General features: G+C 49.9%; 1 protein-coding gene across 2 annotated transcripts in view; it reads right to left on the reverse strand.

Annotated features, from left to right (window-relative positions):
- Window positions 1–27,194, reverse strand: part of PALM (paralemmin) — a 44,722-nt gene that overhangs the window by 7,996 nt on the left and 9,532 nt on the right. The window contains exons 2-7 of one of the 2 annotated variants that reach the window (XM_033136825.1): window positions 16,763–16,811; window positions 7,683–7,763; window positions 5,990–6,120; window positions 1,940–2,057; window positions 1,382–1,403; window positions 842–904 (exon numbers count right to left, since the gene is read on the reverse strand). In XM_033136825.1, the coding sequence (XP_032992716.1) occupies window positions 842–904; window positions 1,382–1,403; window positions 1,940–2,057; window positions 5,990–6,120; window positions 7,683–7,763; window positions 16,763–16,811 (464 nt within the window). The remainder of the gene's footprint in view (window positions 1–841; window positions 905–1,381; window positions 1,404–1,939; window positions 2,058–5,989; window positions 6,121–7,682; window positions 7,764–16,762; window positions 16,812–27,194) is intronic. The other variant, XM_033136827.1, reaches the window with a different exon arrangement.

A 27,194-nucleotide genomic window follows, 5' to 3' on the forward strand; every position in this document is an offset into this window, starting at 1 on the left:
TAGATAGATAGATGATAGATAGATAGATAGATAGATAGATAGATAGATAGATAGATAGATAGATAGATGATAGAGATAGATAGATAGATAGATAGATAGATAGATAGATAGATAGATAGATAGATGATAGAGATAGATAGATAGATGATAGATAGATAGATGATAGAGATAGATAGATGATAGATAGATAGATAGATAGATAGATGATAGATAGATGATAGAGATAGATAGATAATAGATAGATAGATAGATAGATAGATAGATAGATAGATAGATAGATAGATGATAGAGATAGATAGATGGATGATAGATAGATGATAGAGATAGATAGATGATAGATAGATGATAGAGATAGATAGATAATAGATAGATAGATGATAGAGATAGATAGATGATAGATAGATAGATATAGATAGATAGATAGATATAGAGAGATAGATAGATGATAGATAGATAGTTGATAGTTGATAGATAGATAGATTGGTGATAGATAGATAGATAGATAGATAGATTATATTTTGTACATCCAGGTTCCCCCCCTTAAATTTTTTTGCAGGGCCCCAAGAGAGTGGGGGCCCTAAGCTAGAGCTTGTTTAGCTTCTACGTAAATCTGGCACTGTTCTGACCCATCAATTAAGCCATGTGGGGTTCCCCCCCCCAAAAGGAGGCAGTTTCCCGACTCCGGGCGGAAGCAGGCGGAAGCAACATGCCGCTACAGTCAGGCAAGAGGGGCTTGTCGTCGTCCCCCGCCCGCCCCGTTTTTTTGGGGGGGAGGGGGAGGGCAAGAGCTTAAAGGATTAGTGCGCCCATGAGAGCAAGAAGCCACGATCCGACGACGTACCTGCCTTCATCATCCCATCGCCTTCCATCACTTTTACAGGGCTGTTGGTGGCTCTGTTCTCCACTTGCGGGGCGAGGAGGAGGAGGAGGGTGAAGAGGGGGTTAGAATCGTAGAATCACAGGAACTGTCGAGTCGGAAGGGACCCCCGAGGGTCATCCAGTCCAAACCCCGCCCCCCACGCGAGGCAGCCGTGCCACACGGGGAATCGAACCCGCAACCTCGGCGGTGACAGCACCACGCTCCGACCGACACAGCAGGAACAACGCTCTGCCGCCTGCTCCGACGTTATGGCTCATTTCCGAAAACCCCGAGGTCCAGCCGGGATTTAAAAACGTGGGGGGTAGAGAACCTCCGCCCCCAGTGGCCCTCTTAAGGAGGTCATGGGTTCGAGTCCTGCCCTCTGGATACGTAACCTGAGGAGGTCCTATCCATGACTAACGTACGTATATGTGAGTTTTGTACAATAGACCACATTTGTTTGTTTCAATTAATTTGCACAAGGGTGTAGATGCAAACGAACAAACAATCAACGGTACCTACCTTTGGCCGAGCCTAGAGGAGTCTGTGGAAAAAGAGAGCGGGGAAAAAGAGGAGGGTTAATATAAAATATATCAAAGTTTAAACATGGTATTTATAACAAATAAAGGCTTGGCATATCTCGCGTTGCATGTCGTGAGTCTATCTCATATATTAGTTTCTCCTTTTAAGTTGAATTACTGGAAGATATGAACCTTTCCACGATATTCTAATTTTTCAAGTTTCACCTGTATATATATATATATATATATATATATATATATATATATATATATATATATATATATAAAATTTAAAAAATTCCTTCCTGTAGACCAATTAAGTTTGTTCTTGGTATGAGCTTTCGTGTGCATGCACACTTCTTCAGATATTTTGTTTTGACTATGGCAGACCAACACGGTTACCTACCTGTAACTGGAACTATGTGTGTGTGTGTGTGTAATACCTGCCCCCAGCCCACTCTGGGCACCTTCCAACCCTAATAATAATAATAATAATAATAATAATAATAATAATAATCTTCTCAGGCTGAGAGAGAGGGGGAGAAGGACAGCTTCTTACCTTCGGTGTTCGGGGTGCCTTCTCCTCCTTGCCCACCCCCCGCGTCTCCTCAGCCATGTTCTCTTTGGTGGACGACGCCGAGATCCCGTTCTCAAGTTGCTCCAGCTCCTTCTCCAACCTGGAAGAGGGAAACGGCATTGGAAGGGAGGGGTTTTAAAAATCCGATTTAAATTTTTTAAAATTTAAATCCAATTGAAATAAAAAGCAAATCTGCATCGCAAGGCTTGGACTAGAGGACTCTTGGGGGGGGGAGTCATTTTGGACTCCCAGCTGTCCATGGAGGCACAGGTTGATTCTGTGTCCAGGGCAGCTCCATCTGGTACGCAGGATGAGACCCTCCCTGCCCGCAGACTGTCTGGCCAGAGTGGTGCATGCTCTGGTTATCTCCCGCTTGGACTACTGCCATGCGCTCTCCGCGGGGCTCCCTTTGAAGGTGACCCGGAAACTGCAACTAATCCAGAATGCAGCAGCCAGACTGGGGACTGGGAGCGGCCGCCGAGACCATATAGCATCGGACCTGAAAGACCTACATTGGCTCCCAGGACCTTTCCGAGCACAATTCAAAGTGTTGGTGCTGACCTTGAAAGCCCTAAACGGCCCTGTATCGCTGAAGGAGTGTCTCCACCCCCATCGTCCAGCCCAGACACGGAGGTCCAGCTCCAAGGGCCTTCTGGCGGTTCCCTCCCTGCGAGAAGTGAAGCTACAGGGAACCAGGCAGAGGGCCTTCTCGGTGGTGGCGCCCTCCCTTCAGATGTCAAGGAGATAAAGAACTATCTGACTTTTAGAAGACATCTGAAGGCAGCCCTGTTTAGGGAAGTTTTTAATGTTTGATTCTATTTTTAATATTCTGGTTGGGAGCCACCCAGAGTGTCTGGGGAAACCCAGCCAGGTGGGCGGGGTATTATTATTATTATTATTATTATTATTATTATTATTATTATTATTATTAAATTCTAAGATTCCACAAACTTTCCTTTGCTCCAAACCGAAAAGCAACTTTTGTAGAGATTCGCTTCTGGCCGCGGCGACCGCCAGGCCCGTTTCGCCCCCGTGCAAACTTCGAAAAGTCTCAACAAAGGGATTGTCTCGCACGGGGAGACCTGGCGGCAGGAGGTGAAGAACAGCTACCGGCTGCCTCTTTGGAAAGCAGAGATGGCTTTGTCCACCCGCTGCCTGCCAGGATCCCTTTCTGCGACCTGGGCCGGAGAAGGTGGGAAGAGAACAGGCTCCGGAGGGAGGGGAGGCGTTGCTCATCCTTGGAAAGGGACCGTTTCCTCGGTTTGCATAACCCTCTCCAAACCTTTCCCTTCCTTTTGGCCTCCCGAAATGCGGACCGAGTTTAGGCCCTTGCCAAAGGGAGAGGTGGAGCCTGGAACAGAGGCACAGACGCCTTGCCAGTGACGCTCTGTTCTCAAGGAGAGGCAGTTTCCCCCAGAGGAGTCTGTTGTACAAAACACATCAATGCAGTGGCCAGGATATCCATGTGGGGCATCTCCTGCGGCTTCTAAAGGCAGCAAATGGGTCTCTCTCTCTCTCTCTCTCTCTCTCTCTCTCTCTCTCTCTCTGCCTTCCATCTTGCCTGTGCATCTTGGAAAGAACTCATCCGGAATAATAATAATAATAATAATAATAATAATAATAGCCATCAAAATGATCCAACTCCCTGTTATAGGAATTCTAAGGTTTTGTATATAATAAATATATATAAAATATTTGGGCTGCTGCATAAACTTGCTCTGGTCCATGGGGTCACGAAGAGTCGGACACGACTGAACGACTGAACAACAACAACAACAATCAACTTGCTTGGCTTTTCCGAAGAGGATGAGGAAGCAAGTTGGCATTCTCCACCACCAGGCAGAGAAACCCTGAAAGTGCAAACTAATTCAGACATGGGTAAAAGGTAAAGGGACTCCTGACCGTTAGATCTAGTCGTGTCCGACTCTGGGGTTGCGACACTCATCTCGCTTTACTGGCCGAGGGAGCCGGCGTACAGCTTTGGGGTCATATGGACAGCATGACTAAGCCGCTTCTGGCAAACCAGAGCAGCGCACGGAAACGTTGTTTACCTTCCCGCCGGAGTGGTACCTATTTATCTACTTGCACTTTTGACGTGCTTTTGAACTGCTAGGTTGGCAGGAGCAGGGTCCGAGCTCACCCCGTCATCGCGGGGATTCAAACCGCTGACCTTCTGATCACCAAGTCCTAGGCTCTATGGTTTAACCCACACCGCCACCCGCGTCCCATATAAAATAAATGTTCATAAATGTACAAGGCAAGCACACATGCATAAGTATATAAACAACATATAAAACACTGCCTAGAGAGTGTCTGGGGAAACCGCAGACCTGGGGGTACAGTCTTGCCCCCAGAATTTGCTCCCTCGCTGCCCCAATGTCGAAACTCTCTTTGAGTGTTTCCACCCCGGCTGGATACGCCCGTCTTGAACTCAGATCATGCCTTTTGTGTCCAGGAAGATTACTGCCCCCATGTGTAAAACACACACCCCTGCTCTGTCCAATATATTCAATTAATTACTGAGGAAGGCCAGAGAGAAAGAGGGGGAGAGAGAGACAGTTGTATATATATTATTATCATCGCAAATTAAATAGGAACCTTTGGGGATTACTTTGCATTTTATTCCATGCATTGTAAAAACCCTTTTCCGTTCTTTTATTTCCTGTTGCGAAAACGAAATTCCACAAAGGAAGCTCGTTCTCATACTGGGATTGTATTTCACCCAGCTCTGAGAAAGCTCATTTCGGAAAGCGGTCAGTCCCAGTTCTAAAGACCCTCCGAGAGTCCCCATTTTCCAGGGAAAGTCCCGGATTGACCCAGTTACTCAGTGGGACTTTGTTCTGAGTTAAAAAAAATAAAATGCTCGGGATTGCAGTGTACGGCTGGTGAGCCTCGACCCAGTTACCTGGGAGTAAGCTGCACCGAACACAGTGGGACTTCTGAGCAGACAATGGAAGGCCCGGAGAAAATCAAAGTTGCATTTTCAGCTGAATTTAGGGGAGCCTCGTTGCGTTGAACTATTTCCATTTGCTTCCTTGCAAACAGCTGAGAGTCTGCTAATTTTGATAACAAACCTGATTTGTAATGGGGGGTTGGATCATTTCGATTGCAACTGATTATTATTATGATTATTATTATTATTAATCTGGCTGAGTTTCTTTCCAAGCTGCACAGTTTATAAAGCAAAGGGAAGGTGGAGAGAGACCTGTTTGCTGCCTTTAGAAGTCGCAGGAGGTTATAAGAAAAATACTGTTCCTTTTTCCTTATGGGGTGTCTATAAGAGCCCTTATAGAGTCCTTAAGTAGGTTCTCTATCGGTAGGAGAAAATAGCAGAGGCCAAGCAGAGAATATTGAGAAGCAAAGCAGCTAGTAAGCCTGATCTTCATTGAACTGTTGCAACAGGGTCCCCCACTCACCTCACGTAGGAGGGAGGAGGAAGCCAGAACAATGGTGCGCAAGCTCTTATATAGACATTGGAAATTGCCTCCCCTGTAGCTCAAGACCACCCCCCAAAAAAAAAAAACATCATGCATACATCACAGAAAGAGGTGGTCCCCAGCAGAAATTGGAGTGTGTTGCTTCTCTCCTGTCTTCCATGATACCTTATCAATTGCCTTTTCTGGGTAGCCTGGCCATTCCTTTGAGATGGTAAATAGTTCCTGAATCTCTTACGCATATTGGTAGTGTGCTCAGCTTAACAGATGCTTGCCAGACTGTATTTACAGGGAGGTGTGTCAGCCCCTACAGTCCAAAGACCATTGGAAAGCTTTTCCCAATTTCTTCTTCCTGGGAGAGAAATATTTGGGAGAGTCCAAATGGCTTCAGGATTGTTCTGCTGTACACATGGTTTATATACCTAGGTATGTGTTTGCCTTGTACTTTTACCAACATTTATTATATATATATAAGACCTTAGAATTCCTATCACAGCAATAAGAGCACTAAGCCCAGAGCTGAAGATTTCGGCACAGCATCCCCAGCTGGGTCTTTGCTTGGCCACGCACGCAGCCGACAACACACCTGAGCTCTTACCTCTGGATGCTTTCCTCGAGTTCCTTGGCCTTCAAATCGTCGTCCTGCATTTGCTTTTTCAAGGCGTCGCCTTCCTCGGCGGTGGACGAAGGGGCTCCTTCCAGCAACCATCTTTCCCTCAGGGTCTTTGACTGGGAGGCAACGCAGAGGCAAAGGAAAGAATCGTAGAGCCGTTGAACTTGGAAGGGGTCACCTGGGTTATTGTTGTTATCATTGCTTTTTTATTTTATTTAAAGCATTATTCAGCGTTACAGTGGAACCTCAGTTGACGAACATCTCCGCCAATGAACGTTTCAGCTTCTGAACACCGAGAACCCGGAAGGAACCGCTTTGGGTTTCGAACGTTTCGAGTTTCCCTTATTGTATTGCGGCTTCCGCTTTCGGTTTCTGGACGTTTCGGTCTTCCGGAACGGATTACGTTCGAAAACCGAGGTTCCGCTGTATTGTTTGTTTGTTTCTAGCATATTTTGCAACCGCTTCAGTGCCACGCGCAACGGAAAGCTCAGAGCGGTTTGCGGAAAAGAACCAAGTCAATAAATGGGTAAAAACCAACTAAATCGACGGCTTGGAAACGTTTGAAATGTTAAAACTCTGCAATGAACTAAAGACACATGATCTTTGAACCTAAGATGAAACCCGCTGGACGAAAAGGCCCAATGGCAACTCACTCTACAGTCATACCTCGTGTTACGGCCGCTGCAAGTTACGTCTGGCGCGGGTTATGAACGTGCCGAGCCCAGAAGTACCAGAACAGGTTATTTTCGGGTCCGGCAGTTCCCGCATGCACAGACACGGCGCTTCAAGTTGCGGACCGCTCATGATGTGAATGGGGCTCCGGGACGGATCCCGTTTCCATCCACTGTACTTGACGTCATGACGCACGCACACACGGCGATGCCCCGCCCCCGGGGGATGCCGGGCGGGGGCTTTGGGAACCTCTGCAGCCCGCGAAAAGCCGCTGGAGGGCGGGGGCTATTTTCGGTGCTGCCGGGGCAGAGCCGCAGGGGCAGCCAGCAAGGGGGGTGACACCCTGACTCGCTAGCGGCCCCTGCGGCTCCACCCCGGCAGTGCCGAAAATAGCCTAAAAAGAATAATAAAAAAATAGTAGGAAAAAAAAGCCCAGTGGGCGGGGCGGCCCCCCGGTGTATCACCCCCCAGCAGGGGCGCTGCCCGGGGCCCCCCGCCCCCTCCGCCCCCCCTGCGACGCCCCTGCCTCCTGCATCGGGGAGTTCCGTAGTTGAACACTATGCTGCGTGAAGGACTTCTGCCCCAAATCTCCCAACATTCGTGTTCCGTTCCTCTGATCTACAGTCCGTTCCGCTAAAAACTAAAGTAAGATCCTAGTCCTCATGTTTCTGTTGCAGGAAGCTGGCTTATCTGTCTCGGGTACCACCTCAGTATCCTCCCCAGCCCCTCTGTAGAGATGCTGGGATTTGAACTCAAGACCTTCTGCATTCAAAGCACTGAGCTGTGTCCCTTCTCTCTATTGCATTCCTACGCATAGTATTTTAATCATTTTTCCAAATTTGCACACACATATATAAATGACCTCAAGCAAGTTCTGGCAAACAGTAAGCAGACCCCTCTATCAAGGTGCCTCCCCACCCCGCCCCCCCCGCACACACACCCTGATTTTTTTTGGGGGGGTGCAGATCCTGCTTCCCCCCAGCTGCAGGTCAGCAGCTCTCCCTACCTTTAGATGTTGCAACTGACGCCTGTCGTCTTCCAGCTGCCGCCTCTTGTTTTCAATCTCCGCTTGGCGCTTCCTCTTCTCCTGAAATCGCAGGCGGAAAGGAAGGTAGGAGGGACCGGGGGGGGGGAGAGAGAGGGAAAAAAAGTGAGTGGCAGCCCCCCAAAAAAGTTAAAACAGACTCCTGTGGGGGTGCCCCTAAGGTCTGTCCAAAGTTCCCACAAAGTTTTTTTGGCCATGAGACGGAGAGGGCAGTTACTTTTTGTATTTTTTTTATTAAAGATTTTCTCGATTTACAAAAGTATGTGCAATGTCTCTCACTCGTATTTTTTCCCCCCTGTGATATTTTCACAAATCAGTTTCAGTTGTTGAGACTTTTCCTTTTTTTAAAAAAAAGCTTTTATTTATGAATTTTTCAAACTACAACGGGATATGCCCCCGCAATACAATGCACTTTGGGTATGTTATTTCCCCCCGACGTACATGTGCTGTGCACGTTTATTTATTTTTTTGCAAACATCAGTCGGTTGCAGAACTGCGTCGCAAAATCCAAGCGGGGCCGCATTTCGGTTCTCTCTCTCTCTCTCTCTCTCTCTCTCTTTCTCTCTCTCTTTAAATGTTTTATTGGTTTTGAAACTGTAGAACAGAAATACTCAATAGACGTTGAAGACAAAATAAAAACAAACAGCCGCTCGTTCATTAATTGATACTTGTTTTGGACATCATTTTATAATTGAATTTAACATGACCTCCGGCCTTCGCATTGTGTTCCCGAATTGGATTCCTTGAAAACGCATTTAGCTTTATTCTCTTCAGCTTAAAGGTAAAGGTAAAGGGACCCCTGACTGCTAGGTCCAGTCGCGGATGACTCTGGGGTTGCGGCGCTCATCTCGCTTTACTGGCCGAGGGAGCCGGCGTCCAGCTTCCGGGTCGTGTGGCCAGCATGACTAAGCCGCTTCTGGCGAACCAGAGCAGCGCACGGAAACGCCGTTTACCTTCCCACCAGAGCGGGACCTATTTATCTCCTTGCACTTTGACGTGCTTTTGAACTGCTAGGTTGTTCAGCTTGTTGTTTAGTCATTGAGTCGTGTCCGACTCTTCGTGACCCCATGGACCAGAGCACGCCAGGCACCCCTATCCTCCACTGCCTCTCGCAGTTTGGCCAAACTCATGCCAGTCACTTCGAGAACACTGTCCCACCATCTCATCCTCTGTCGTCCCCTTCTCCTTGTGCCCTCCATCTTTCCCAACACCAGGGTCCTTTCCAGGGAGTCTTCTCTTCTCATGAGGTGGCCAAAGTACTGGAGCCTCAACTTCAGGATCTGTCCTTCTAGTGAGCACTCAGGGCTGATTTCCTTCAGAATGGATCGGTTTGATCTTCTTGCAGTCCATGGGACTCTCAAGAGTCTCCTCCAGCACCAGAATTCAAAAGCATCCATTCTTCGGCGATCAGCCTTCTTGATGGTCCAGCTCTCACTTCCGTACATCACTACTGGGAAAACCATTGCTTGAACTATACGGACCTTTGTCGGCAAGGTGATGTTCAATTTACCGTACTTAAAATTTTATAAAGTTATCCAATTTATACACCGAAATTGAATCGAAACCTGCCAACGGATTGATATCTTGACAATATTCTTTTACACAGACATATTCCACCTATATATTTCGCTTCTCGTTCCGTTCCGGAAAACACAAATTCGACGGTTTTCCCTTTGAAGGTGAACCGGATTGGCGTTTTGCTCCCGCCAGGGACCGGGAACCTTTTTCCAGCCCAAGAATGAGGGAGCAGAGAGCTCAAAGAAGATACAGAAAAGCAATTCTCTCCGGAAAGGGACCTCTTTGGGGCTCCTGGAGCCCTTCAAGCCAGGCCTTCAACCTCGGACAAGAATCTTGTTATTGTTTGCAACCGGGAGAGAAATTCCATCCCTCTCGGGGCTGCTCCGTTCTTGATTTCCCTCTCGAAAGGAGGGCAAGAATGTGTCACAAACAAGGGATGCTTTTGTTTGTTATCCTCTCGGGCGGCAGAGGCTCCCCGTCGCCCTAGTTAAATCAAAATCCTGCTGGTAAAACAGGAGGTGGGGGACATGCCCATTAATAATAATAATAATATTATAATAATTTATTATTTATGACCCGCCCATCAGGCTGCGTTTCCCCCAGCCACTCTGGGCGGCTCCCAATCAAATATTTTAAAAAATACAGCATTAAACATTAAAAAACTTCCCTAAACAGGGCTGCCTTCAAGTGTCTTTTAAAAGTAGGATAGGTGCTTATTTCCTTGACATCTGATGGGAGGGCGCCACCACCGAGAAGGCCCTCTGCCTGGTTCCCTGTAACCTCGCTTCTCGCAGGGAGGGAACCGCCAGAAGGCCCTCGGGAGATGGACCCCGGCGTCCGGGGTGCAGACGCTCTTTCAGGTTTCCCGTGAGATGTCAAGGAAATAAAGGTTTTCTTTAAGCAACTCCTGTTTTAGGAGTGTTGGCATTAAAAAAAGAAAAAGACTCAAAAAAGGCGTCTAATTTGCACATTTTCCCCAATCTATGTATTTTTGTACACATGATTGCAAGTCTGGAGAAACTCCTTTGCAAAATTCGGAGAAGCACGAATCGCGGCTCAACTCCAGTTTGTGCCGCGTTTTCAAAAGGAGAAATGAGTTAAATGCAAACGGAACCGCACCTCCCCAAATGTGCACTTCCAGGAGGGACCTCCCACCCCACCCCACCCCCTGCCGATATTTCAGCACCCAAAAAGGGTCTCTGTGAAGGAGACCGCTTTTTCCACTGGCGTGCAAAAATGCCAAAAAAACAAATACCACCCTCTGTTGCATTTCCGGAGGTGGCCGGGACAAGGGGAGTTAAACCCTGGAAATGTCTTCATTCCGGCCCCGCATGGAAAAACCAGACAATATTCCTTTGGCGGCCAAGCCTCTCGCAAGCTCTTCCAAACGCATCGACTGGCTGCCAAGAGATGATCTGCTTCTCTCTCTCTCTCCTTTTCGGAACAGCCTGCAAAGATCCCCTCCCTCCCTCCCTCCCTCCGAACTTTTTGCCAGACCTCGGCAGAGGCTCACGTTCCTTCCCAGGACGGAGGAGGACCTGGCCGGAGTCTCTCTTTGCTCCTGACTGCTTCTCTTCTCCTTCTCTCTCTCTCTCCTTCTCTCTCTCTGCCCTTCCTTCCCCTCCGAAACAATCCTCTCCTTTGTTGCGAAGGGCCTGTATCTAGCGGAGAGCATCAGAGGGGGAGAAAGGGGGCATCCGAAAGGGCAATTCAAGGTACGGGCAGCCAGCCAGGGCCGAAACTGGGCTGGGTGCGCCTTCAATTCTGGGTTAGATCAACCGGCAAGGTGCCCTGAGTGGAGCCTCAGCTTGTCCACCTAGGGCGAATCATGACCGTAATAATTCCGTTATATATCCACACATTGTTGTTGTTGTTCAGTCGTGTCCGACTCTTCATGACCCCATGGACCAGAGCACGCCAGGCACGCCTATCCTTCACTGCCTCTCGCAGTTTGGCCAAACTCATGCCAGTCGCTTCGAGAACACTGTCCAGCCATCTCATCCTCTGCCGTCCCCTTCTCCTTGTGCCCTCCATCTTTCCCAACATCAGGGTCTTTTCCAGGGAGTCTTCTCTTCTCATGAGGTGGCCAAAGTACTGGAGCCTCAGCTTCAGGATCTGTCCTTCTAGTGAGCACTCAGGGCCGATTTCCTTGAGAATGGATAGGTTTGATCTTCTTGCAGTCCATGGGACTCTCAAGAGTCTCCTCCAGCACCATAATTCAAAAGCATCCATTCTTCGGCGATCAGCCTTCTTGATGGTCCAGCTCTCACTTCCATACATTACTACTGGGAAAACCATAGCTTTAACTATACGGACCTTTGCCAGCAAGGTGATATCTTTGCTTTTTAAGATATCCACACATATATAAATGTTATAAAACGTAAAACGTTTAAAACCTTCCCGAAAGAGGGCTGCCTTCAGATGCCTTCTAAAAGTCAGATCGTTGTTTATTTCCTTGAGGGCGTTCCACAGGGAGGGCGCCACCACCGAGAAGGCCCTCTGCCTGGTTCCCTGCAGCTTCACTTCTCGCAGGGAGGGAACCAAAAGAAGACCCTCGGAGGTGGACCCCGGTGTCCAGGATGGACGATGGGGATGGAGATGCTCCTTCAGGGATACAGGGCCGTTTTGGGCTTCCAAGGTCAGCACCGACACTTTGAATTGTGCTCGGAAACGTACTGGGAGCCAATGTAGGTCTTCCAGGACCGGTGCGATATGGTCTCGGCGGCCGCTCCCAGTCCCCAGTCTGGCTGCCGTATTCTGGATTAGTTGCGGTTTCCGGGTCACCTTCAAAGGGAGCCCCACGGAGAACGCATGGCAGTAGTCCAAGCAGGAGATAACCAGAGCATGCACTACTCTGGCCAGACAGTCTGCGGGCAGGGAGGGTCTTATCCTGCATACCAGATGGAGCTGCCCTGGACACAGAATTGACCTGCGCCTCCATGGACGGCTGTGAGTCCAAACTGACCCTCACCTGGTCCTTCAGGGGCACAGTTACACCATTCAGGACCACTCAGACACGCCGATTTCAAACGCACCATGAGGACTAGGATCTTGGAGAAGGGCTGTAACTCAGCCGCAGGGCATCTGCTTTGCAGGCAGAAACTCTCAGTTCCTGGCGTCACCAGGAAAGGCTGGGACAGACACCTGAGTCTGAAACCTGGGTCATCTGCTGCCCAGACAACCCTGAATTAGACAGCCCTCCCCCTTCCCACAAACACATGTTAAAAAGCTATAAGATGCAGCCTCTGCCTCCCCGTGTCTCTAAATGCGCTCGTGTGGACTACAGGGGCTGGACAGCCTCCCATTTCATGCCCAGCGGGGTGCAAGTCCTCCTGAGCTGTTGATAACAGATCATTACGGGGACAATTGCGGTGTGTGTGTGCTTTCCCCTCCTGCCCTTAAAGCCGACATAACACGCCCTTTGTTGTGAGATCTGTGCAGGATGGGCGATTTGGGAGAACAGGAACATGGCGTGCTGCAAACGGCGGAGGGGGAAAAGAGCCTTCAGCCACGGGCGCTCAGTGCCAAAAGCGGTGTTTATGTGTGTGTGTTTGTGACATGAATCGCGAGCGGTGATTTATTTCCCGGAAAACCGGGGCCAGGCGAGACGCTTGGCTTTGGGTTCCCTGCATTGCATATCTCCCAGCATTTCTCCGATGGAAACAGGGGCGTCATTACGAAGGGGGGGGTGAGAAAGGGGCAGGAGGCACAAGAGGCCTAATAACACCCCTTTTCCCGGTGGATTCCAGACCCTATTTCCCAGGGACAGTCCTAGAATCCTAGAGTTGGAAGAGACCCCAAGGGCCATCCAGTCCAACCCCCTGCCAAGCAGGAAACACCATCAAAGCATTCCTGACAGATGGCTGTCAAGCCTCCGCTTCAAGACCTCCAAAGAAGGAGACTCCACCACACTCCTTGGCAGCAAATCCCACTGTCCAACAGCCCTTACTGTCAGGAAGTTCTTCCTAATGTTTAGGTGGAATCTTCTTTCTTGTAGTTTGAATCCCTTGCCCCGTGACCACTTCTCTGGAGCAGCAGAAAACAACCTTTCCCCCTCCTCTATATGACATCCTTTGATATATTTGAACATGGCTATCATATCCCCCCTTAACCTTCTCTTCTCCAGGCTAAACATACCCAGCTCCCTAAGCCGTTCCTCATAAGGCATCATTTCCAGGCCTTGGACCATTTTGGTTGCCCTCCTCTGGACACGTTCCAGCTTGTCAGTATCCTTCTTGAACTGTGGTGCCCAGAACTGGACACAGTCTTCCAGGTGAGGTCTGACCAGAGCGGAATACAGTGGTACTATTACTTCCCTTGATCTAGATGCTATACTCCTATTGATGCAGCCCAGAATTGCATTGGCTTTTTTAGCTGCTGCATCACACTGTTGACTCATGTCAAGTTTATGGTCTACCAAGACTCCTAGGTCCTTTTCACATGTACTGCTCTCAAGCCAGGTGTCACCCATCCTCTATTTGTGCCTTTCATATATTTACAGAAGCCGTCCCGGTTTCTGATTTGATCCTGGAATGTCCTGCTTTTCCTTAGGAAGTCCCTATTTTCATCGGGGAAATGTTGGAGGGGATGGAAAAAAGCACTGCTTATTATTATTATTATTATTATTATTATTATTATTATTATTATTATTATTATTATTACTGTTAAACAGGATGCCCCTATTTTCATAGGAGAAACGCTGGAGGGTATGGAAAGATTCACTGCATTTCCATTCGCACTGATGGAGCAGCAGGACTTAAACCAGGGGTGTCCAAACTTTCTCCAAAGAGGGCCAGATTTGGTGACCGGCCAAAGTTGTCGAGCTTTTTTTGGGGGGGGATTTTACCCTAAATTTGTTGAGGTGGGGGACTGGGGGAAGTCATTTACTGGTGTTAAGAGGAATTAAGGTTATTATAGGAATTATATATTGTTTTCTTTTTTCTTGTTTTCTTGTTTGTGGTTTTCCTTCCGCTAAATGTTGGTTTTCTCGTGTATGCTTACGTTATCCTTTTACATCTTAAAAAAAATAAAAATAAATAAAAATAAAAAATAAACCGACTGGTGGGCCGGATTTGGCCCGCGGGCCGGACTTTTGACACGCCCGACTTAAAGGAACAGGGAACCATTCGATCGCCGGACGATGCCCATTCCCAAAGTTTGGTTTTTAAAAAAAAAAAAAAAACAAAAGCGGTGGCCTCTCGTTATGCGCCTGGAACGAGAAGCAGCTCGTTGCGCTCTCCCAAATCCATGGAAGAGGAGGGAGATTCGGGCAGGCGGCCAGCGCTCGCTGTAGGTTTCGGAGGCCCCGAGAGCTTGAAGGCCATCTCCAAGGGGTCGCTTCTCTCAGCGGGGGCCTACCTCCCCATCACAGGAGATTCAGTGGCTCCCATGGCGAGGTGTGTGCCATGGGAACATGCCCGGCCTTGTCAAGCCCTGCCAGCCCCCCCTAGCTCAGCCGCTCGAGAATGTGGCGTTCTCAAAACGGTACCCGATGTGCCGATTTGTTGGGGGGGTCCGAAGACCTCCGCCCGCCCGGCTCCATTCAGATTGGCGGTGCCAAACGACAGGGAAAGGTCGGCGCGTCCCTTGCTGCCTCCCCAAATTTGGCTGCCCCCCTCCGGCTCCCGTCCTCGTGGCTCAGGCAGGAAGCGGGTTACCGGGGGGACCCCTGCCGGGCAGCACTGGCATCCGGCTCATGTTGTAACTTTGCCGGCTTCTAAAGGCGGAGAAGAATAGGGCCAATGTCAGGGAACAGAAAAAGGCTGTCATTGTCTCAGAGAGAGGCGCGTTTGAGCGGGGGGAGGACAGAGCTGCTGCTTCTCCCCCCCCAAAAGGCCCCGCGTTTGTAGCTCGCTCTCTCTCAGTTACAACCCGGGTTGTTGAAAGAAGATGCAAAACTTTGGGAAGATGCAAAACTTTGGGACATAACGAGCTTTCTTGCCTGCACACTCCTCCCTCCCCAGGAAGGAACTGAGCTCATCTGTCAGATCAATGGCATTTTCGCCCCACGGACCAAATCCGAGAAATGGGAGCATCGTTGGGGGGGGCGGTCCACTGGGCACCAGGTCCACCCCCCATCGCTCAGCCCGGACACTGAGGTCCAGCTCTGAGGGCCTTCTGGCGGTTCCCTCCCTGCGAGAAGTGAGGTTACAAGGGAACCAGGCAAAGGGCCTTCTTGGTGGTGGCACCTGCCCTGTGGAACACCCTCCCACCAGATGTCAAGAAAAAGAAAACAATTACGCTCTCAATTCTATGTTATGTCTGTTATCTCCAGCCCTCCAAGGCTCTTATTAATTGTGCTAGATCCGACTTTTACCCTGGGTCCTATTCCATCCCCTCCAACGTTTCTCCCCTAAGGAGTGCCCTAAGGAAAAGCGGGACATTCCGGGATCAAATCAGAAACCGGGACGGCTTCTGGGACTGGAAAATAAGGGCACTTGGAGGGTCTGCAGCCTTGAAGTGACTTCCCGGCAGTTCTGAGTGTGCTGCTTCACCTATGTACCAAAATAAATGTGAGAAAGGGTAGATTCTGGCGCCCTCACCCTTCCGGATGGCAATGGAGCAGGAGAGGGTGTTCCCAGTCGCAGGCCCTAACCTGCAAACTCCCCACAAAGGGCGGGGGGTAAAGTTTGGGGTAAATACGGAAGTCGCACCACTTTAACACAGACCCAGGTTTTATTTAGAGTCTGCGTTCCATTTTGCAAGTTTCGAAACATTTCTGAATGTATTTTAAATGGCCTCAACCTGCCGAGGGACCTTCGGGTGAAGTGCAGGCAATAATTTAAAAAGAATAATAACAGGGATGGGAACAATAGCACTAAATGAATCTCGACACAAGCCTGAGATCTCTGTTTTGGCATGTCCTATCAATGCACAGCTCAGCACCTGAATTCTGACTAACCAGGAACTAGGAAACGGGCAGCTTTGCCGATTTCAGTTTCCAAGTGTTGGTGCTGACCTTGAAAGCCCCAAACGGCCCAGTGGACCTGAAGGAGCGTCTCCAGCCCCGGACACCGGGGTCCTCCTCCCGAGGGCCTTCTGGCGGTTCCCTCCCTGCGAGAAGCGAGGTTACAGGGAACCAGGCAGAGGGCCTTCTCGGTGGTGGCGCCCTCCCATCAGATGTCAAGGAAATAAACAACTATCTGACTTTTAGAAGACATCTGAAGGCAGCCCTGTTTAGGGGAGTTTTTAATGTTTGGTGTCTTGCCGTGTTTTTAATATTTTGTTGGAAGCCCCCCAGAGTGGCTGGGGAAACCCAGCCAGATGGGCATGGTATAAATAATAAATTATTATTTTTATCTCTTATTACTTTATTATCCTCCGCCCTAAAACTGTCTGACTTTTAGAAGACATCTGAAAGCAGCCCCGATTAGGGAAGATTTTAATGTTTGATGCTTAATTGTGTTTTTAATATTCTGTTGGGAGCCGCCCAGAGTGGCTGTGGAAACCCAGGCAGATGGGCGGGGTATAAATAAGAAATTATGATGACGATCCTTTATTAGGATGCAAAATCAGGGACTTACCGCTATAGCCTGGAGTCTTTCCTGCTGGATTATACCCGTGTCGATGATCCTGGAAGAAAGACAAGACGGAGACTTAAGAAGATGCAGGAACCCAGACTTCAAGGGACACAGGGATAACCGTATAGACATCGACATCTGCCACCTTGAGCCAACGGCTGCCTGTCCGCCTCGCTGGGTTGTTGTAGAGAGAGAAAATGAGCAAGAGAAGGGATAGTGTACAACACAGATAAAGGGGACGAAACAAAACACAGCTATCGCATATAATAAAGTGCAAGTGTCTCTGCGTCCAGTCCCTGTGTCCGTGGGATTGCGCTACTGCGCATGTGCCCCACGGACAGCCGTCGGGACTTGGAGCGCAGAGACTTCGGGCACCTCGTGCCGCTCAGCGACACCGAGAGAAACTACAGCGCCTACCAGGTGGGAGCAAGGGAGCGCAGGGGCCCCGGTATCTCCGAGGGATCGAGCAGAAACCCCCAGGCGGCTCTTTCCTGGGGGCGGCCCAGCCACGAAGCATGGCGGGCGAGGCAGAGAGGGAGCCGGCGGGCGGAACGGAAAGGCTGTGCGGCGAGGGAGCCGGGGGGACCCATGGCGGGAGCGAGCGCGGCCGGGCGGAAGGCCGGAAGGTAGCCGAGGGAGCACAGGCGGAAGCGAAGCGGCGGAGGAGAGAGAGCGCCAGAAGAGACGCCGGAAGGAATGTTCTAGCGCCCGTTAATTTAACTAGGCAATGGCCTAGGGCGCCAAAATGGAGGGGGCGCTGGCCAGGCTTGGGCAGGGGGGCGGGACGGGCTAGCGGCAGCTTCTCCGCTGCAGGGGAGAGGTGCTGCTTGCCCCCTACACCACCACCCTGGCCCCCACTAAAGCAGGCTTTGGCAGGGGGGCAGGGGGTGGGGGGGCGCCAGAAGGTGGTCTCGCCTAGGGCGCAAGAAACCCTAGCACCGGTCCTGAGCGCCGCAACCCCAGGGTCGTCCGCAACTGGACCTAACGCTCAGGGGTCCCTTTACCTTTACCCCGTCCATCCAGCTGGGTTACCCCAGCCACTCTGAGCTGCTTCCAACAAAGATTAAAATACATTAAAACGGCACACGTTAAAAACTTCCCCAAACATCTGGAAGGCCAAGTTTGGGGTGTGTGATTTTGGCGTAGCTCGCTTTTTTCCAAATCGACCCATTGAGACTATCTGGTGTGTGTGTGTGTGTGTGTGTGTGTGCAAAAATATCATCCCTTTTTCTCTCTAGCAATCTCCCTACCCGGTTAATTAACATCTTACTAATGATTTAAGCGGCTCCCTCCCAGGGGTGTGTGTGGGGGGGTGTGCTTTTTTGGCTAAAACGACTGCAGCCCTTTGAACTGGAAAAAGTTCCCCCCGCCTTCCTTTTAAGGGCTCAGGGGGAGGTTATTTTTTGACCAGTTGGCGACCTTCTCGGCGCAGAAGGCCTTCGCCGCCACTCGCACGCAGGACAACGTAGGGAGAGGCAAACAACACGCGGGGAGGAAGTATCTGCTTTTAGCTACAAAAATGTGGAGAATAGGGACAAGGGAGGGAAGGGGGGGCTCCAGATGTGGGAAGGAAGAGGTCGTTTGATGTCTGCCTGCTGTGTCCGGTTCATTGTATTTCAGCCCCCACAATAGAAATTAAGACCCCTCCCCGAGTCTTCCTCGGCCGCCACCCCTGTGCGGTGGAGAAAAGCAAAAAAGCAGCTTTATTTCAGTAATAAAAACATGAGAGTCTGCTGGTGCTATAAACACGGTTTTAGCAGTGAGTCCGTAAGTGACTGTGGAGGCCAATTCTGGATCCACACGTCCTTCCACAGTGGGGACATAGGTTTCCGGGCGGGAGTTGATCCCGGTGAGGGTTTGCCAAGCGCGGCTTCCTCTTGGCATGTTTCTCCCTCGCGTCCTGAGTTTGAGTGTCTTCAAAGCCCAGGACACCTTTGGTAAAGGCTGTTCTCCAACTGGAGCGCTCGCAGGACAGTGTCTCCCAGTTGCCGGTGTTTATACTACATTTTTTAAGATTTGCCTTGAGAGAGTTTTTAAATCTCTTTTGTTGACCACCAGCATTACGCTTTCCATTTTTAAGTTCGGAATAGAGGAGCTGATTCGGAAGACGATCATCGGGCATCCGCACAACATGACCTGTCCAAAGAAGTTGACGTTGAAGAATCACCGCTTCGACGCTGGCGATCTTCGCTTCTTCCGGTACACTCTGGTCCTGGGATCGAATTCTGGCATACCGAGTGATAATACGCTCTGCCCACTGCCCCATGCCCACCAGTCTCTGGTGCCGAGACAAAAACAAACCCATCCCTTTCAGATCTTTTTCCCGTGGTTGATTCCCACAGGGAACAGACGCTCCTGACAGGGCCAGGATCCGGGCATGTCAAAAAGCGCTCTCTCTCTCGTCTTCCCACCCCCACCAGGGCAGAAGCCATCCAGACCTTTCTCCCTCTCTGCAAAGGAAGCCACTTAGCCGTAATTTATAATGCTCAGGGACCGGGGAGGAGGGTGCTGAGGATGCCGTTGCCGTGGCAACATAGATTTAGCCCGGCAACGAAGAAGATGCTCTGGGGGAGCCAGAGGAGGAGGCAGCGAAAGAGGTGGCCTTAAGATGAGACTTATCTCACAAATAAATATACCCAGAGGGGCAAAGCGGAGAGGAGGAGGAGGAGGAGGAGGGAGCAGTGTCTGGATCGAGCGGCGTCTCTTGCACACACGCACACACTTCCCGGCAGGTCTCTTTGCTGCCCTGGAATCCCGGCAGGGTGCTCCAACCACTATACCGCGCTGCCTCTCGAGGTGAGAAATGATCGTAAAACCCGCGACACAGCCCAGGACCCCACCACCACCACCACAACGACACTGAACACATGTAGCACAGCTAGACTCCAACCACTTTCTCGTGAGGAATCCTAATGGTTCTTTCTCACCCCTTTTGGGCCTATAACTCCTGATAGCATCATAGGTTGAATTTATATTTATTTCTCCTGATCGTAAATATTTTATGTTATTATTTCTATTTCAATGTAATTATTTTAGCTGTTTTTGCATGGATTGTAAGGCAGGTATGATTTGTGTGTCTGTTTATATATGAGCTTATAGCTGCAATGAAGTTTTATTATTATTATTATTATTATTATTATTATTATTATTATTATTTCTCGTGAGATGAGTTGGGGGCAAAGGACTCTTTTCCCCCATCTCTTCTGGGGACAAAGGGCTCTTGGAATCATCATTTGACCTCTCAGAAAAAAGGGCTTTCTTGCTCTTCTCTCACCAGGGACAAAAGACTCTTTTCCTGATCCTAGGCCTCCCTCGCCCATCTTTCTCTGGGGACAAAGGCCTCGCTTATCTACCTCTTCCCCCAGGCTCCCTTTTCCTAATACAGTGTTTCCCAAACGCTGAAAACCCAGAAGTGAGTGTTCCGGTTTTCAAACCTTTTCCGGAAGCCGGACGTCCGATGGCGCAGTCGGCTGTTGTTTCCAGGGCGCCTGCGCCAATCGGAAGCCGCGCCTCGGTTTCCGAACATTTCGGAAGTCAAACAGACTTCAGGAACGGAAGTGGGATTTGCTGCCCAGGAGTGTGGTGGAGTCTCCTTCTTTGGAGGTCTTGAAGCGGAGGCTTGACAGCCGTCCGTCAGGAATGCTTTGATGGTGTTTCCTGCTTGGCAGGGGGTTGGACTGGATGGCCCTTGGGGTCTCTTCCAACTCTAGGATTCAAAGTTTGGCGCTTTTGTTTGTGGTCTTTATTTTTCGTTTTGGGGGCTTTTTCGGTTCATTTGTCTTTGCGACTGTGTGGAGCCCAGTTCAGCTCCTGATGGACTGATGGTGTGACCGCGGAAATGGATAAAAGCCCCCCACCCAAACAATGAACTATCATCAGTGCACGTAAGAAAAAATAATAATTTTAATTTTTATCCTGTACAATACTGTCTTATTTATTTTATAGTACAGCACATTGATTATGTGAGAGCTGGACCATAAAGAAGGCTGATCGTCGAAATATGGATGCTTTTGAATTCTGGTGCTGGAGGAGACTCTTGAGAGTCCCATGGACTGCAAGAAGATCAAACCTATCCATTCTCAAAGAAATCAGCCCTGAGTGCTCCCTGGAAGGACAGATCCTGAAGTTGAGGCTCCAGTACTTTGGCCACCTCATGAGAAGAGAAGACTCCCTGGAAAAGACCCTGATGTTGGGAAAGATGGAGGGCGCAAGGAGAAGGGGACAACAGAGGATGAGATGGTGGGACAGTGTTCTCAAAGTGACTGGCATGAGTTTGGCCAAACTGCGGGAGGCAGTGAAAGACAGGAGTGCCTGGCGTGCTCTGGTCCATGGGGTCACGAAGAGTCGGACACGACTGAACAACAACAACATTGATTATTGCTTTCGTTTTATGGAACAGCAGTCTCGTTAGATAGTAAAGTTTAAGTTAAATGGCTGTTTTAGGGGTTGTTTTTAAAAAGCCTGGAGCGGATTAATTCCGTTTTGCATTCCTTTCTATGGGAAAGAAGCGTGCCTTGGTTTTGGAACGCTTCGGTTTTGGAACGGAATTTCCGGAACGGATTAAGTTTGAGGACCAAGGCACCGCTGTATAGCCCTGGGGAGACAAAGACATCTCTTACCCCTTTCTCCCTGGGCGCAAAGGTCTTGCCCATCTCTCCCCCGGGACAAAGGCCTCTCTTCCCCATTTCTCTCCGGGAACAAAGGTCTCCTCCTTCTACCCCTGGGCACAAAGATCTCACTTGCCCATCTCTCCCTACCCTAGCAGGGACAAAAGGGCCCTTCCCTTTGTGGGTGGATTGGGGGGGACCCCATTGTCCCACCTGCCCCAGAACCCCCCCAGCGCCGGATATCTTCCGGAAATCCTCTACTCCGTCTCTTTTTCCCTGCTTGGTTGCCGTTCTCCGAGCACAGTCCAAAACAAAACAAAACATCGCTTATCTCACTCCATCTGTGCAGAGCCTTGAACCCGAGGCAGGGAAGATTTATCCACCCCTCCAGCTTATTTTTGCGCGTGGGGGTGGTGGGAACCACCTGCTGAAAAAGGGAGCAGAGATGTGGGTCTCCCCGGGTGATCTTTTCAAGAGGAGCCTAATCTTCGCGGCCACATCCCTCCCTATGATCTCATCTGGCCAAGGTTCGGCAGGAAAAAAAACAATTGCAGATATATATATTTTCCCGGGCGTGGGGGAAGAGAGGGAAACTTTGATGGAGAAAGGCTGGCTTGGTGTGTTTGTGTGTGGTTGTTGTTGCTTTAAAAAAAAGAGAAACCATTGGCAATTTTGTTCTGCGTTGCTGATGCAGGAACGAGGGCTTGAGGTGGCAAGTGTGACGAACAGGATAAGTGTTTGCTTTTGTGTGTGTGTGTGTGTGTGTGTGTGTGTGTGTGTGTTCATACACACGTCTTAGGCCTGGTGTGACTTGCTTCCCAGCCAGAGATGAAACAGACGAAACGCTCGATAGAGGAGGCGAGGAGGAAGCTTGTTTTCTAAATGCATCTGGAAAAGGGATGGGAGGAGATCTGAACACAGGACACAGGGCAGTCGGGGAGAGCTCTGGACCAAAGGGGTTCTGTAGGGGACCCAGCACTCATCCGCTACTTTGGCCAATCAGTATCCCTGAAGGAGCGTCTCCACCCCCCATCTGAGGTCTAGCTCCGAGGGCCTTCTGGCAGTTCCCTCCCTGCGAGAAGTGAGGTTACAGGGAACCAGGCAGAGGGCCTTCTCGGTGGTGGCGCTCGCCCTGTGGAACGCCCTCCCACCAGATGTCAAGAAAAAGAAAACAATTATGCTCTCAATTCTATGTTATGTCTGTTATCTCCAGCCCTCCAAGGCTCTTATTAATTGTGCTAGATTCGACTTTTACTCTGGGTCCTGTTCCATCCCCTCCAACGTTTCTCCCCTGAAAATAGGGATGTCCTAAGGAAAAGCGGGACATTCCGGGACAGCTTCTTTGAGTCTTTGACTGTCCCTGGAAAATTGGAACCCTTGGAGGGTCTGTATTCTGCTCTCGAAGTTGCCAGCACCCCATAACCTTGTTGGGGGGCTCGGAGCTTTGTAAAGAAACTGCAAATGCAATGGCCTGACAGTCTTTGTTGATCTCTGTCTCTCTCACACACACACAGACAATTCCACTCGGCTGACGAGCAAAATATTTTCCCCCTAGTTGCTGACGTGGGGCGTTTTCCCTTTTTATTCCAGGATCGTAGGGAAAGGTCTAGCGACCTTTTGTCTCTCTCCACACCCCTAACGCGGAACAATAATGTTTGTTTGCCGGCCTGCCCGCGCCAGTTTCTCATTATATCATCGCCAAATGCCTCGTTTTTTAAAAAGCCGGCCCCCTCTGCCTCCTCCCCCTTGCACAACAGATTATCTCACGCACGCATTACGCCAAGGGGAGATGGTCCTGGTTTGCCCAATAAACCAGTTTATTCTCAGAAGGGGAGTCCTGGGTGCGAGTTTTGCACAGAGCCTGCAGGGCCTCCTTCATTCTGCAAAAAGAGTTCTCGAATCCAGCACTCTAGAACATCGTATTTCACACACACCCTCCTCCAGTCTCCTCAAATGTCCCCTCCAGTTAGGGGTGGGGGGGAGATGATCTGGATCCAGTGCACATTTAAAGGCAAACCTATCTAATGGTTTGGGGAAGGGTGGGGATGTGAACGGAAACCCGTCCCTAGTTTGAAATGCCGCAGTCCTCTGAATTTTGCAATGTGTTTGTAGTTCAAGCTCTGGTTTCCCCAGTAGTGATGCATGGAAGTGAGAGCTGGACCATAAAGAAGACCAGATCTACCAGGACAAATATGGAAAATATAGGCAGGATCAAAAGATAACAGAATTTGGAAGATATCTTGCAAGGTGCTTATGTGAAACAAATCAGGAATCTAAACCGAAGTGTGGGAAATTAGCAGTTTATCCTAATTTGCTCCCCTGCAGACTGAGAGGGGAAAAAACAACTCCTCGGAAGATTTACCCTAAAAACTGGAACCTTATGAGAAACCCTATGGCCCATGAGAGCTGGACAATAAAGAAGGCTGATCGCCGAAGAATTGATGCTTTTGAATTATGGTGCTGGAGGAGACTCTTGAGAGTCCCATGGACTGCAAGAAGATCAAACCTATCCATTCTGAAGGAAATCAGCCCTGAGTGCTCACTAGAAGGACAGATCCTGAAGTTGAGGCTCCAGTACTTTGGTCACCTCATGAGAAGAGAAGACTCCCTGGAAAAGACCCTGATGTTGGGAAAGATGGAGGGCACAAGGAGAAGGGGACGGCAGAGGATGAGATGGTTGGACAGTGTTCTCGAAGCAACTGACATGAGTCTGACCAAACTGCGGGAGGCAGTGGAAGACAGGAGTGCCTGGCGTGCTCTGGTCCATGGGGTCACGAAGAGGCGGACACGACTAAGTGACTTAACAACAACAGCATTTGTGGGAATCTTTCATTATTCCCTTGGCCTGAGACCACATAGGCCGATACACACCAGTATCGGTATCCAACTGCTCCTTTCCCCTTATGGGGTACCCAAGAGCCTGTACAGAGTCCTTATCTAGGTTCTCTATCGGTAGGAGAAAATAGCAGAGGCCAAGCAGAGAATATTGAGAAGCAAAGTGGATCCTAAGCCTGATCTTTATTAAACTGTTGCAACAGGGTCCTCTGCTCACCCCACACAGGGAGGGAGGAGAGGAACCCCGAACATTGGTGTGCAAGCTCTTCTATAGACATTTGAAATTGCCTCCCCTGTAGCTCAAGACCACCCCCCAAAAAAACCCATCATGCATACATTACAGAAAGAGGCGGTCCCCAGCAGAAATTGGAGTGTGTTGCTTCTCTCCTGTCTGCCACGATACCTGATGATACCTTATCAATTGCCTTTTCTGAGTAGCCTGGCCATTCCTTTGAGATGGTCAATAGTTCCTGAATCTCTTACGCATATTGATAGTGTGCTCAGCTTAACAGATACTTGCCAGACTGTATTTGAAAAGGGAGGTTTAAGCCCTTCCAGTCCAAAGACAATTGGAAAGTTTTTCCTATCTCCTTCCTCCTTGCAGAGAAATATTTGAGGTCAATTTGGGAGAGTCCGAATGGCTTCAGGATTGCTCTCCTGGACTATATCAGACATGTGGTTTAAATTCTTATGTATGTGTTTGTCTTGTACATTTATGAACATTTATTATATATATATATATATATATATATATATATATATATATATATATATATAAGACCTTAGAATTCCTATAACACGGGGGAAGCAGCTAAACAATTTCCTCTCCAAAATCTGCGAACCTCGTTCATGTTAGTTGTTCGCCCAGACCCTCTGCATACACGGATCTACAGTCACACAATCAATCAATCAATCAATCAGTTCCACGCAGTCACTAAAACAAAACGAAAGCTGTCCGCAAAAACAAGAACGCAAAATAAATAGCAAAAACAGACAGACCTCGGCGTAACACTCAAATCGGAAGTGTGGCACTCAGAACGGAGCATGTTTGGCTTCTGAAAAAAGTTCGCAAACTGGAACACTTCCTTCCAGGTTTGCAGTGTTTGGGTTCCAAGTTGTTGGACCTTCTTTGCTCTGATGTGATCATGAGATTTCCAGCGTTGCGGAAAGGGAAACATCCCCGCAGAGGCTAGGCACGTCTTCTCCTTTCCTTCAGCGTGGTTCTGACTTCAGGCTAGCAACACCCCCCACCCCCCCAAAAAAACAAAACCCATCCTGGTGTGATCTTGCAACGGAGAATTAACATCACCTATAAATGTGCTTACTCAGGGGCAGGTCCCCAGCTTACTCCTGAGTAAGCCCTGCAGGCTCAGACCTTGAGGAATTGCCATCTGCGGCTGGTTGTGGGTTTTTTTTGGGGGGGTGGGGGTGGGAAACAGAGGCAGAAGCAATGGTGTCGGCCCTCGGCGGTAGCAGAAACAGCGGCTTTCATTCATAAATACGCTCGGTGTTGTGGGGACGGATCTCAGCAATGCCACTAAAATGCCTCGAGCATTTAAGGGGGGGGGGAGAGAATCCAGCTCTTTTTCCTCCGCCTCCTCCGAACAGCCTCTTCCATCAAATATTCATGGCCTCCATTTTCCCCGGGCTTCACCAGCGACGCATCTCCCTCTCTCCGCCGTCCTCCTCCTAATGCATCTCCCGCGATTCGAAGGCCACCTGCAACCTCCGCCTCCCCTCCTCCTCCCCCCTTTCTCTTGAGCTCGGTGGAAAGCGAACCGCCAGGTTGGGAAAGGGGGCAAACCAGGGCTCGGTTGGAGACACTGCCGAATCGGGGACTTGGGGGGCAAGGGGGCTCCCCGCCGCGGACCTGATCAATGTTGGGGTCTGGGTGGTTGTGACCGTCCCCCACGCCCCACAAGGAGGGTTCACAATCGGACACCAAGAGCAGTCTGTAGCCGTGGAGGGTCCGTAGCCCCGCCTCAATGAGAGTCTGTAGCCACACCCCTGGGGAGTCTATAGCCATGCCCATGAAGTCCATAGCCACGCCCATGAGTCTGTAGCCACTCCCCTGGGAGTCTGTAGCAATGCCCATGACAGTAGCCACACCCCTGGCGAATCTGTAGCCACGCCCATAAGGATTCTGTAGCTACGCCCATGAGTCTGTAGTCACTCCCCCGGAAGTCTATAGCCACGCCCCTGAGGAGTCCATAGCCACGCCCATGAGATTGTAGCCACTCCCCTGGGATGTCTGTAGCCACGCCCATGAGACTAGCCACACACATGGCGAATCTGTAGCCACGCCCATGAGGATTCTGTAGCTACGCCCATGAGTCTGTAGCCACGCCCCGGGAGTCTATAGCCACGCCCCTGAGGAGTCTGTAGCCACTCCCATGAGATTGTAGCCACTCCCCTGGGGTGTCTGTAGCCACACCCATGAGAAGTGCGTAGCCACACACATGGCGAATCTGTGGCCACACCCCTGAGGAGTCTGTAGCCACTCCCATGAGATTGTAGCCACTCCCCTGGGGTGTCTGTAGCCACACCCATGAGAAGTGCGTAGCCACACACATGGCGAATCTGTGGCCACACCCCTGAGGAGTCTGTAGCCACTCCCATGAGATTGTAGCCACTCCCCTGGGGTGTCTGTAGCCACACCCATGAGAAGTGCGTAGCCACGCCCATGAGACTAGCCACACACATGGCGAATCTGTAGCCACGCCCACGAGGATGGATTCTGTAGCCACGCCCATGAGAAGTGTGTAGCCACGCCCATGAGACTAGCCACACCCCTGGCAAATCTGTTGCCACGCCCATGAGCATTCTGTAGCCACGCCCATGAGACTAGCCACTTCCCTGAGAAGTCTGAGCTCCCTCTCCTTCCTCCCTGACACACACACCCCCCACTGCCCGATAACCCCACATGGCTCTGGGGGTCCCAACGAGTTCCGGATCCCTCCGAACAGCCCCAATTTGCCTTGGGATTTCGGGCC

The sequence above is a fragment of the Lacerta agilis genome, chromosome 18 (assembly GCF_009819535.1).
Source record: "Lacerta agilis isolate rLacAgi1 chromosome 18, rLacAgi1.pri, whole genome shotgun sequence".
In the NCBI taxonomy this organism is placed as follows: domain Eukaryota; kingdom Metazoa; phylum Chordata; class Lepidosauria; order Squamata; family Lacertidae; genus Lacerta; species Lacerta agilis.